At 43.6% G+C, this 10,444-nt stretch overlaps 8 protein-coding genes and 1 non-coding gene across 9 annotated transcripts; 4 read left to right on the plus strand and 5 right to left on the minus strand. All coding sequences in view use genetic code 12, as the record gives it.

The window, feature by feature from the left end:
* The first annotated feature begins 23 nt into the window (after nt 1-23).
* On the plus strand, nt 24-113 carry PGUG_05956. The gene has a single exon. It is a non-coding gene; the product is annotated as a tRNA-Pro (tRNA).
* A 113-nt stretch (nt 114-226) lies between these two features.
* On the minus strand, nt 227-1,981 carry SNF1 (AMP-activated serine/threonine-protein kinase catalytic subunit; the record flags this gene model as incomplete). The annotated part of the gene is made up of 1 exon (XM_001487412.1): nt 227-1,981. One exon carries the CDS (start codon nt 1,979-1,981, stop codon nt 227-229), a length of 1,755 nt encoding a protein of 584 aa, XP_001487462.2.
* Nucleotides 1,982-2,081: 100 nt separating this feature from the next.
* On the minus strand, nt 2,082-2,648 carry PGUG_00840 (uncharacterized protein; the record flags this gene model as incomplete). Its single annotated transcript, XM_001487413.1, has 1 exon — nt 2,082-2,648. The coding sequence occupies one exon, from the start codon at nt 2,646-2,648 to the stop codon at nt 2,082-2,084; it is 567 nt and encodes a 188-aa protein (XP_001487463.2).
* A 149-nt stretch (nt 2,649-2,797) lies between these two features.
* On the plus strand, nt 2,798-3,484 carry PGUG_00841 (mRNA-binding phosphate metabolism regulator; the record flags this gene model as incomplete). Its single annotated transcript, XM_001487414.1, has 1 exon — nt 2,798-3,484. The coding sequence occupies one exon, from the start codon at nt 2,798-2,800 to the stop codon at nt 3,482-3,484; it is 687 nt and encodes a 228-aa protein (XP_001487464.2).
* A 69-nt stretch (nt 3,485-3,553) lies between these two features.
* Nucleotides 3,554-4,345, plus strand: PGUG_00842 (putative monooxygenase; the record flags this gene model as incomplete). The annotated part of the gene is made up of 1 exon (XM_001487415.1): nt 3,554-4,345. One exon carries the CDS (start codon nt 3,554-3,556, stop codon nt 4,343-4,345), a length of 792 nt encoding a protein of 263 aa, XP_001487465.2.
* A 285-nt stretch (nt 4,346-4,630) lies between these two features.
* NUF2 (kinetochore-associated Ndc80 complex subunit) lies at nt 4,631-6,088 on the plus strand (the record flags this gene model as incomplete). The annotated part of the gene is made up of 1 exon (XM_001487416.1): nt 4,631-6,088. The coding sequence occupies one exon, from the start codon at nt 4,631-4,633 to the stop codon at nt 6,086-6,088; it is 1,458 nt and encodes a 485-aa protein (XP_001487466.2).
* A 245-nt stretch (nt 6,089-6,333) lies between these two features.
* SGE1 (Sge1p) lies at nt 6,334-7,626 on the minus strand (the record flags this gene model as incomplete). The annotated part of the gene is made up of 1 exon (XM_001487417.1): nt 6,334-7,626. The coding sequence occupies one exon, from the start codon at nt 7,624-7,626 to the stop codon at nt 6,334-6,336; it is 1,293 nt and encodes a 430-aa protein (XP_001487467.2).
* A 685-nt stretch (nt 7,627-8,311) lies between these two features.
* On the minus strand, nt 8,312-9,208 carry PGUG_00845 (uncharacterized protein; the record flags this gene model as incomplete). Its single annotated transcript, XM_001487418.1, has 1 exon — nt 8,312-9,208. The coding sequence occupies one exon, from the start codon at nt 9,206-9,208 to the stop codon at nt 8,312-8,314; it is 897 nt and encodes a 298-aa protein (XP_001487468.2).
* Nucleotides 9,209-9,465: 257 nt separating this feature from the next.
* Nucleotides 9,466-10,062, minus strand: PGUG_00846 (uncharacterized protein; the record flags this gene model as incomplete). The annotated part of the gene is made up of 1 exon (XM_001487419.1): nt 9,466-10,062. One exon carries the CDS (start codon nt 10,060-10,062, stop codon nt 9,466-9,468), a length of 597 nt encoding a protein of 198 aa, XP_001487469.1.
* Nucleotides 10,063-10,444: the final 382 nt, after the last annotated feature.

Here is a 10,444-nt window from a genome sequence, read left to right on the forward strand (position 1 = left end):
CGCGTCTCAAATTCACAGTTAATGGGCGTGTGGTCTAGTGGTATGATTCTCGCTTTGGGTATTTCTACGAAAGAACTTGTGAGAGGCCCTGGGTTCAATTCCCAGCTCGCCCCATTTTTTTGCACCTTTTCTCTGCTGCTTGGATCTTTACTTCATCTTTGCTTCTCGGGTTCTATGCCTATTTGCTACTAGCAATTACTACTACCGATAGTCTAGTCTCGTCTTATTATGCACTTTGACTATTAACGGCTAATTCCATAATCAACCTGGTCGCAAGGTGCAAGAACGGATATGCTGAAAAAGAGCACATCTCATCCACATCTTGCCGAGAAAGTCCATCATCTCCACTATCCTGTAGTCCACTCTCCCATCCGTCGAAACGAAAGTCAACTAGATAATTGTTTGGTTCCAACTGGAACAATTGAATTTGCATCTTCATCATATCTGGGATGACACTCGATGCTCCCTCAGATGGTGGGTACTTCCAGCGCACTCGTATCGTCCATAATTCTTCTTCTGTAGGTTTCGCCCACTCGGCACCCAAATTCTTTAAAGCCCTATAAATCTCCCCCATAACGTCAAGGGGATATGAACGAGACCGAATTCCAAAATGCCATCTAGTTTTCAGTTTCTTATTCGAGACGGGAGCTATTTTTGCATCGGGATTAGTCTTGTCCATCATGAAAGCACGATGCATGGATGGAAGCGACGAGGGTAGAATTGCGATCGTCGAGTTGGGAAGCGTTGAAAGATCTGGAACAGTTGCAAGCGTCTGGTAAGTGAGCGACAGTTGTACTCCCGGAGCACGGTGCGTGGCCGAGTTCAACATAGCCTTAGGTGGACTCAGAGACAAAAAGTTGTCCATTTGATCACCCTTTGTTTTCTTAATATCTTTTACCAATGAGTGATTTTCCTTCATCAAAAGATAGGCATCAAGAATCTCTGAGCTAGGTTGTGTACCAGACTCGTTTGCTCTTTGAATTACTGATAATATTTCATCGCGATCGTAACCCATGGTTGCAGATAACGCTGCTACAACGTCATCATTAACATCAATCTTAGCGTGCAGAACATCTGGTGGTAAAATGTAAGCCTCCACATCGTGACGGAACCAAGGGTCCTCCATTATCTGATGGATTGTAATACGATTTAATGGATTGACAACAAGCATTCTTGTCAACAAGTGTTTTGCTCCAGGGGAGAGGTAATTAGGAAGGGTGTAAACACCGTTGGAAATTTTTTTGAAAAGCGCCGGGATAAACTCGTCATCGAATGGGAGTCTACCACATAACATCACGTACAATATGACTCCAGACGACCAGACATCGACTTCTGGACCAGCGTATAATTTACCGGAAATAACCTCAGGTGCCGCATAGTTGGGAGAACCGCACGAAGTTTTTAAGAAATTTCCGTCAGTCATGATGTTTGACAAGCCAAAGTCGGCAATCTTGACATTGAGTTGGTCATCTAACAAAAGATTTTCTGGCTTTAAATCACGATGAACAATCTTGTGTCTATGACAGTATTCCACTGCGGCGATAATCTGCTGGAAGAATCTCCTGGCTTCATTTTCAGGCATCTTTCCTCTCTGCACAATGTAGTCGAAAAGCTCTTTACCAGCATATTCTATAACCATGATAATTTCATCCTTCAGTTTGATCACGTCATATAATTTGATAATATGGGGGTGCCGTAACAAGCGCAAGTACAGAATTTCTCTTTCGATACGCCCCTGCATGTCTGATTTGGCTAAAGTTTTACGGTTTATGATCTTAAGTGCCACTTTTTGGCCGGTTCCCGAATGTTGCGCCAACTTGACTTTACCGAATGATCCTTCTCCGAGGGTCTTGAGTACTTCATATCTACCAATACGATTGACGCCTTCTTTGGGTTTACTTTCGTGTTTGTGATGATGCAGGTGGTGGTGATGTTGATGGTGGTGGCCCTCAGGCTGGCTAGCTGAGTCAACCTCCGACATTATGCTGTTCTTTTAGGCGAGGTACTGAACAACTCGGGGTGAGAGGGCGACCACGGTGGGGACACGCCATGCCGCATCCATACACCCAATGATTCTTGATCTACCAATGGTTCTGTCGCCGAAAATCCTTAAGCTCCAGACTAGTTCTATAGTGATTCTTCCGGGAACTGCCCAGATGTCTGTGGCTTCGGAAACTTTGTCTTGAACGTGTAGGACTTTTTTCGCGATTTCTTTCTCGGCTTTCCTGATTTCCCAGTTTTCTTTCCCGATTTCTATGTTTGTTATCTTCCTTGTTTTCTTGGTTTCCTTCCTGGCTTCCTTCCCTCTCTATGCTTCTATTGTAGTTGGTCTTCTTTTCATCATTAGGGTTTGTCGCCGATTTTGTGTCACTTTCAAAGACATCCTTCTCCTTGTCCAATCCGGTCATTCTTTCCCAGAGCTGTTTGCAAAACTTACGGCCCTCCTTCGCTCCCAAAAATTCTGTCATTTGGCTATCAATATAGTCGATATCGGGAGAATCATCCTCGATTAGCTCAATTAAATAGTCGATGACAATGTCGTCATCTGGCAAAAGTCGCTGAAGTTCATTATTGATCCACTTCTTGACTGCCCGGAGATCAGTGCGATGAGGATCAGCCTTTTTGCTGTATATTTCCGGTCTCGCCATAGAAATGCTTTGCCTCTAAGTAGTTTCGAAATCTGGTTGCATTCGCAGAATGTGCGGCTTCTTATAGTGCGCTCGTCTTTGCGGGTGTTAGGGCGGGGTCACTAGTCAGGTTTTGCAACCACTTTTGAATTACAAAAGGAGGGTTCAACATGTTTTCAATTGACTCGCTTTTGTTACTGAAACTAGGTCCTTTTCCGGATATGGCTCATTCCATGTATGAAACCAAGAGAAATATCTGGTCATGTCATTTTCGAAGCGAATACCCGTCACAAAGATTGACAGAGAACCTGTCACAAATTTCACAAAAAACACCAAAATTGCCAAAGTCACAAAAGCATGAAAAAGTCGAACCGAAAAGTGTTTCTGGTTTGAGTTTAGACAGAATCCCTCCAAATTCTCGATTTTTCATCATCAAGTCGTTTACCGAAAAAGACGTTGCCTCGTCGGTAGAACATGGAGTTTGGACATCCACGGATTTGGGTAACAAACGGCTTGATAAAGCGTACAAGACAACCTCCGAAGACGGTGGGAAAGTCTATTTGTTTTTTCTGGTCAATGGTTCTGGAAGATTTTGTGGAATTGCCGAAATGACAGCTGCTGTAAACTTCAAATCCAAATTAAATATTTGGAATGAAACTTCGAGGTGGAGCGGAGTCTTTCCTATTACATGGGTGTCTACAGACTCTTTGCCTAACAGACACTTTGTGCAGCTAAGGAATCCTTTAAACGAGAATAAACCGATAACTTATTCGAGAGACACCCAAGAAGTGCCATTCAATATTGCGTTCAAGTTTATTGCGATTTACGCAAAGTGTGACATTTACAAACGGAAGTAGTAGTCCCTTCTTTGACTTGAAACTGGTCACTACAGTGTCCGTTGCCCGCTTAACGTACCACGCTCCTGCATGGCACCCGCATGGCACCTGATGATTTATCATGAGATTCTCATCCATTCACAGGCAATGGATAAGTTGCTCCTTCGGCGTGGCTTTGCCTCGTCTTCTCGTTCACTTCATAAAACCGTAGACAAGAAAGCTGCCGCTGCTAAAAAGTATCATGGCGATAACGTCAAATATGGCTCTCTTTCTAGAGCCCAGAGAGCATTCCTCGACCGAGTGGTACGAGTCGATCAGGCTGGCGAGCTTGGAGCAGATTACATCTACTTTGGCCAGTACACCGTGCTAGCAAGCAAGTATCCACACTTGAAGCCGGTCCTACAACATATGTGGGATCAGGAAATCCACCACCATAACACATTCAACAAGTTGCAAACCGAACGCCGAGTGCGCCCCTCATTACTTACTCCACTCTGGAAAGCCGGAGCTTTTGGCATAGGTGTATCTACCGCACTCATAGGTAAAGAAGCTGCAATGGCGTGCACTGTGGCTGTTGAAACGGTAATTGGAGGACATTACAACCAACAATTACGAGTTTTGATGAACCAGTTTAATGATGTACCCGTCTATGACAAGGAAACGGGAGAAAAGCTTAAGGAGGCAGACTTGCCGCGAGATGTAGCGACTTCGTCTGAATTAAGAGAACTTAAAAGCTTGATTAGCCAGTTTAGAGACGACGAACTTGAGCATTTGGACACGGCCATTGAACATGATGCCGAAAAGGCTGTTCCGTACCTTTTGTTGACCGAGGTGATCAAATTGGTTTGCAGAGGAGCCATCTGGACCGCCGAAAGGGTATAAATCTGCCATGGTCGTGGAGGGTTTACATCCGCACTGTTCCAAATGTATAAAAAGTAAGGAATGGTTACTTAAGTTGCTGGACCTAAGTGCGAGACCAAAGTGCTAGACCAAGGTTGCTACATGTAAGCGCTAGACTCGATCTCAGTTGCCTGGTGTCCTCAAACACACATCTGCTCATCTTACTATCTCTATCACGTCCTACATAATTGCAGCCGCGGGTTCGATTCGCGCACAAAATAAACAAAGTATCACCTCGCATAATACCCACGTCCCAATCTCACATCAATGTCACGACCAAGCTCCATATATAGGGGAGGGACGTTCCAGGCCAGACGTAGCCTTTACCTAGCACCGCATGATCCCTTCAACTTGCTTGATTTTCGTGAAATATCCATTTGCTTGCAGAGTTGTGATTTCACTGCGAGTGAGGAATTGGTTTCTCGGCCCACAAGCCAATATATAAGGACACTTCTCGAGCAGATATTGGATACTTTCATGTGTATCTCGTCGGAAAATATCCAGAAAGGAGTCAAAAATGTAATAAGAGAAGATAGAGCTGCAAATAAGTCTCCAGCGAATGGTTCCACTCAAGAAGAAGATGACGAAAACAACGATCCCGATGACGCTGCCAGTACTTTGGCACTAATACTGCTTCACAGAGGAGCCACGGAGTTTCTCCATACTTGTGGGATCAATGACTTTACTTTGATGGACATAATGAGACCTGAGCCTCAACGAATTCGACGGATTCTAAGTGCCATAGTCAACTATGCTCGATTTCGGGAAGAAAACTCGGTGGAGTGTGAGAAATTGGTGAGCCTTAGTGAGCTGAATCTTGAAAAAATACGGGCGGCGAAGGCTGAGAATAATAGACTTCAAAACGAGATATCTACAGTGGAGCAAAAACTCGCTCTGGGCGCCGAAACTCAGGCCAAGAAGGCGAGCTTAAAACAGATCAATGCGTATAATTCCAAGTTGGAGGAGGAGTTGAAAAAACTCAAAAGATTGCAAGAGGAACTCACTCTAAGCTATAATCAATACCGCGATGAGAAGGGACGATTAATCGAGAAACTTGAAGATCAACATTATCTCATATTGGAAGCCAAAAAGGATATCGACAAGCTCAAATCTTACATGCACACAGACTTTGATATTCTCAACAAAGTCATTGAAGATCTCCGCTCAAACCTTAATGAATACCAGCAAGCCGCCTCCAGCCAAGAACAACGAAACCGCAACATTAATATCAGCATTGAAGCGTTCCAGATAATCGAACAAAACATTAAGAATCTTTTTAAAATACTTGAAGAGGTGAGCAATGATCTTGCTCGTCAAAACAGAATTGCAGAAGAACTAAACAAACATCAAGATATGCTTGAAGAGAAGAAACAAGAGTCTCACGAGTATGGCAGGCAGATTCTGGCCTTACAGCGAAAAATTAACGTTAACGAGGAAAAGACCCAAAAATTGCGGGAGGGATTCAACCGAGAAACCGAACGCCAACAACAAGAAACGGCTACGCTTCGCCAAGAATATGAAAAACTCTCGCAAGATCGAGCTACAAAAGAAGAAGAATTGGAACGTACGCGCAAGGAAATCAATCGGTATGAACACATGATCAACTCTGAGAAGAACGAGTTCAACATTGAGTATAAAAATGCAGAGGCGGCTGTGAGTCGATTGAATGCCCATGTCAATCTCTACATCTCAGAAATGTCTAAGAAACTCGAACCAAAAAGTTAGTTAAATGGGCTATTCGCAACAAGATGAGATTTAATTCTTTCTTTTGAAGGCTACTAAGACTCGTTCGAGGCGCTGCATAGAAAGGTCTTGAAGGCTTGATAAACTATGGAAAAATGTTGATGAATGGACCTCTAAGTGCAATAAGCATCTTTGGTTGATACGTAATATGTTAATTATTTTAGTTTGATGCATTATAGTATAGTTTCATAATCATATCATTTTCGGCAGCATGAACTTCAATGTGGTCAAGCCTCAACATCCTTTTTTTTGGCTTCCTTTGTAGCTACCTCATCATCTTTTGGAATGGTCTTATTAGTCGTAAATATTGCAGCGAGAAAACCAGCAAGGGCCATAGCCAAAGAAAAGTAAAATACATTTTTCAAGGCTTTCATGAACTGCTCGATTACGAGGGACCGTGCAGCTGGTGATAATTTCTTGATAATTTCTGGAGTTGAAATTATTGCTCTGGATGGGATGTTCCGAATGGAGTCATATTGTGGATCGTTGGGCAATCTGTTTCTTAATTTTTCAATATAAGCACTTCCGGTCGTCTGAAAAATAAGTTGTGCTATGCTGATACCAAGAACTCCACCAGTGGACTTTACAAAGTTCTGCAAAACGGTGACGGCGATCAAAGATCCCACGACCGTATTTGGTGCTTCCACCTGGCAAGCTAGCATAGTGGACTGGAACATAAATCCGATAGAAACACCAACGGGTATGAGAAGTCCAATTCTATTTGCAACCGAAGAGTTTTTGTCCAATACCAAGAGTAGACCACAACCTATAGGGCCCAACACTGCTGATACCATCATGGTGACTTTGATGTAGTGCGTAAATCTCATAAACATACCATTAAAAACTGACGAGAGTGCCACTGATATGACCAATGGAAGAAGATCGATACCAGACTTCCAAGCAGAAGCCCCAAAAACCACCTGAAAGTAGACTGCTAGGTAGGTGATAATTGCCATGAAGAAACCAAAGTTGAATCCAGCCATGAGAACCGCAGCGTCTATCTGAGGAATCACCACAAGCTCTCTGAGAATTATGGGATTTTTAGAAAACCAGAAATTCCAGTAGATGAATGCAAAAGTCAAGAGTCCACCCAATATAAAGCAGGAGATCACCGCTCCTGATTTCCAGGGAAACTCAATGCCCCCAAAGGTGATGGCCAAGAGAATTAACACCAATCCGCTGCAAAGAAGAAAGGTTCCAACGTAGTCTATAAGAGCCAACTTGGCTTTGAAATTTGACAGTGGTCTTGGGGGATGGAATCCAAGCATAAGCATCACTGCCGCAGCACCACCAATGGGAAGATTCACATAGAAGCACCATCTCCAAGAAACATGGGTTGCAAATGCTCCTCCGACAAATGGACCCACTACGCTTGCGACTGAGAAGGTGACACCAATAAGTGCAAAAACCATGGAACGTTTGGAAATGGGAATGACTTCTGTCATTATCACCACAACCATGGCCTGAATTGCACCTCCTCCAATTCCCTGGATGACTCGTCCACCTATTAACATGTTCATATTTTGTGCAAGTGCAGAGATCAACGATCCAATTTCAAACACCAAGATTTCCCGCCATCATAGTTTGTTTTCTTCCGAATGCAACAGATATCTTCCCGTAGGATGCAGCTAGACATGATGTGGGTAACAAGTACCCTGAGGTTAACCAACCAATTTTTTCGAAGGCTCCAAATTTGTCACCAACTTGAGTGAGGATGGTAGTAATAATCGTCTGGTCCAATGCAACAATAAACAAAGTTATGACACAACTGAGAAGCGTCAAGAGAAGTTTTATACCCGTCAAATGGTGTTCTACCGCCTGGGTTCCATCTCCCGCATTACTTTCGTAGTATTTTTGGCGTTCTGGTTCGGAAAGATTTTTGAGATGATCCGGATTTGATCCGTCTGAATTTCGGTCGTTCATTTTTTGTTCATCTGTGCCCATCAGCAGTCCCTCAGAGAGAAATTTTTCCTTCGGCGACTCCATCTTGCTCCAATTTGAAAAAAAAGAACTGAAACAAATGAGGCAAAAGAAGTAGCGCAAGTCATCAAAGCCGTATTCGGATGCGGCTGAAACCGTATGCACGTTTGACGTAAGCTGGGGTAAAAGCCAAGAACCGAAAAATGGGCCAATTTAGGGTGATTGCAAATTTAAAAAGTGTTGTTTTTATATATGTTACATGAGCTAGTAGGAATTGAAAATGCACTAGTGACTCAAAAATTCCATAAAGTCCATTTCTTTTTCTTCTTTGGTTGCAGAAGATGTGCTTGTCCTTAAGGGTCTGCCGTACTTGTAATTGGGCTTGAGTCCTGAATTATCTTGGCTTCCTAGTTCTTGATTCTCGTCAATTATGGGCTCGTTGGGGTCGACGGTACTCATTTGACGCGATCGGTGTGACCTGTCAGAAGATATCAAGCTTCCCCGTCGATGATATCCATTGTAACTGGCAGGTATACCAACAGAATTTGACCCTTGGGAGTTTCTCCTATTAAAATCAAGAGTGAATTTCTCGAGGCTGGCGGTGTAGGGCAGAATTGTATTTTCGCCCGATTCGTCAAGTAAAATATTGGAGAAATCATGACCGTCCAATGGAGCTATTGGAGCGGACGATTTGACTATTTGCGCTGAACGCAGGTTATGTATGGAAGGACGCCGGAACCGGGCGTGAAGATAATGTTCCTGGAGTTTGGACATGTTTTCTGGCGTTGGTAATGTGAAAAATGGAAGGTGGAGCCGGGCCAAAATTCTGCGCCAACGAGGGTATGTGCTGTAATCGATCATACCGGCGCAGAGTGATTGTGATGTGAGCTTTGCACTGGTAGCCATTGAGCTCGAACTGTGGGTCAGGAAGACAGTTTGGTTCATATTCTGAACATACTCTTTTTCAAAGTTTCTCAAAATGGTATATTTCCATGGCTGCTCTCGATAGAAGAAAACCAAAGTATCCACAAACCCGTTGAGTGGTTGGAAGAATGCTCCCATACAATTGAGCCAGTAGATGGGGTGGTGGTGGAATTCATAGTTGACTTGGGTGGTTTGGAGAATGAATGGAAAAAGCCAAAGAGCCAAGTATGCAAAAGGGTATATGAAGATGGATTTCATTTGCTTTTCAATAGCTCTTTGACGTTTGCGAAAACTTTCCAAATTGGCTGCGTGTATATCGGGCTCGTTGGAAAAAGTAGCGCCATTTTCTTCATCAGGAGTGATATCGTGAGACGACAGTTTTGGTGCATCGGCAGACACATTGGACTGCACTGCAGTCACCGGTTGAGATTCGTCTGGGAGGACAAAAGAAGGTATTAAAGCATCTTTCACGGCTCTGAAAAAGTATTTGAGCGCTGATTAAAAAGATGGTTTTTTCATTGTTGAGTGCCAGACGAGTTCCATGTTGCATTCGCAGCCGATGGATGGGTAGTGAAGACTCCCCCAAGAGTACGGAATTCTCGTATTACATGAAAGTAGATAAAGGCATAGGCTCCCATAATGAAAACGAAAATGATATAACGAGGAACCCAGCTCAAAACGAGTCGATACCAAACAGGTCGTTGAGGCAAGTAGCACCAGCATACGAACGAATTATAGCCTCCATTACCGATATAAGCCAATGAGGCTAAAATCAAAGGAATGAGAAACGAGAGTCCGTATACGTAAAAACGAAATCGGTACAATCCTCCTTCGACTCCATTGGACGTTTTCACCGATAAAGACGGCTTAAAAATTAAAAGAAATGTGTGGATAGCAAAAGCCAAAATCGCAAAGTCGGCACCTTCTATGGCGGTTGCTGTAAGAAACCCTACCGCCTGACAAAATTTGTCGTTGTAGTAGGAATTGAAATGAGTCATGACTCTGGTCGGGTATAAAAGCAAAATGATGGCTTTGAGGAGGTCGAAAAGTAAGAGGAATGTAATGAGTTGGTGACGGAATATCAACCTTCGAGGATCGATGGCCAAAAACATGTATATGGCTCCCAAGCAAAATACTATCGATACTGTGGCCGACGACACCGAGAGTACTCGTTGAACCACCACTTGATGTCGAGTAAACTTATCGATCTGGTCAACTCTTCTCTGCTCGAGCTGTCAATGCAAGTGAAGTACCTGCCGCTGCATGGTAAATTGTGTTGAGTAGACTTTCGGGTCCCACTTCCGGGTTTGTAACATGAGTGCGATCAATAAGGCACCAACAGTTTAGGAGGCAGTTCACTGGGTGCGAAGTCGTCTTATTTGCGGTATTAAGGTATTTAGGCCGAATCGAGATAACTCTAAAGATTGGGGGGGGCGGGGTGTTATTTTTAGAGGGTTCTCGGACCCCCCTGCCCTGCGCACTCTCCATTTTGAC

This window comes from Meyerozyma guilliermondii, genomic scaffold (genome assembly GCF_000149425.1).
Source record: "Meyerozyma guilliermondii ATCC 6260 scaffold_1 genomic scaffold, whole genome shotgun sequence".
In the NCBI taxonomy this organism is placed as follows: domain Eukaryota; kingdom Fungi; phylum Ascomycota; class Pichiomycetes; order Serinales; family Debaryomycetaceae; genus Meyerozyma; species Meyerozyma guilliermondii.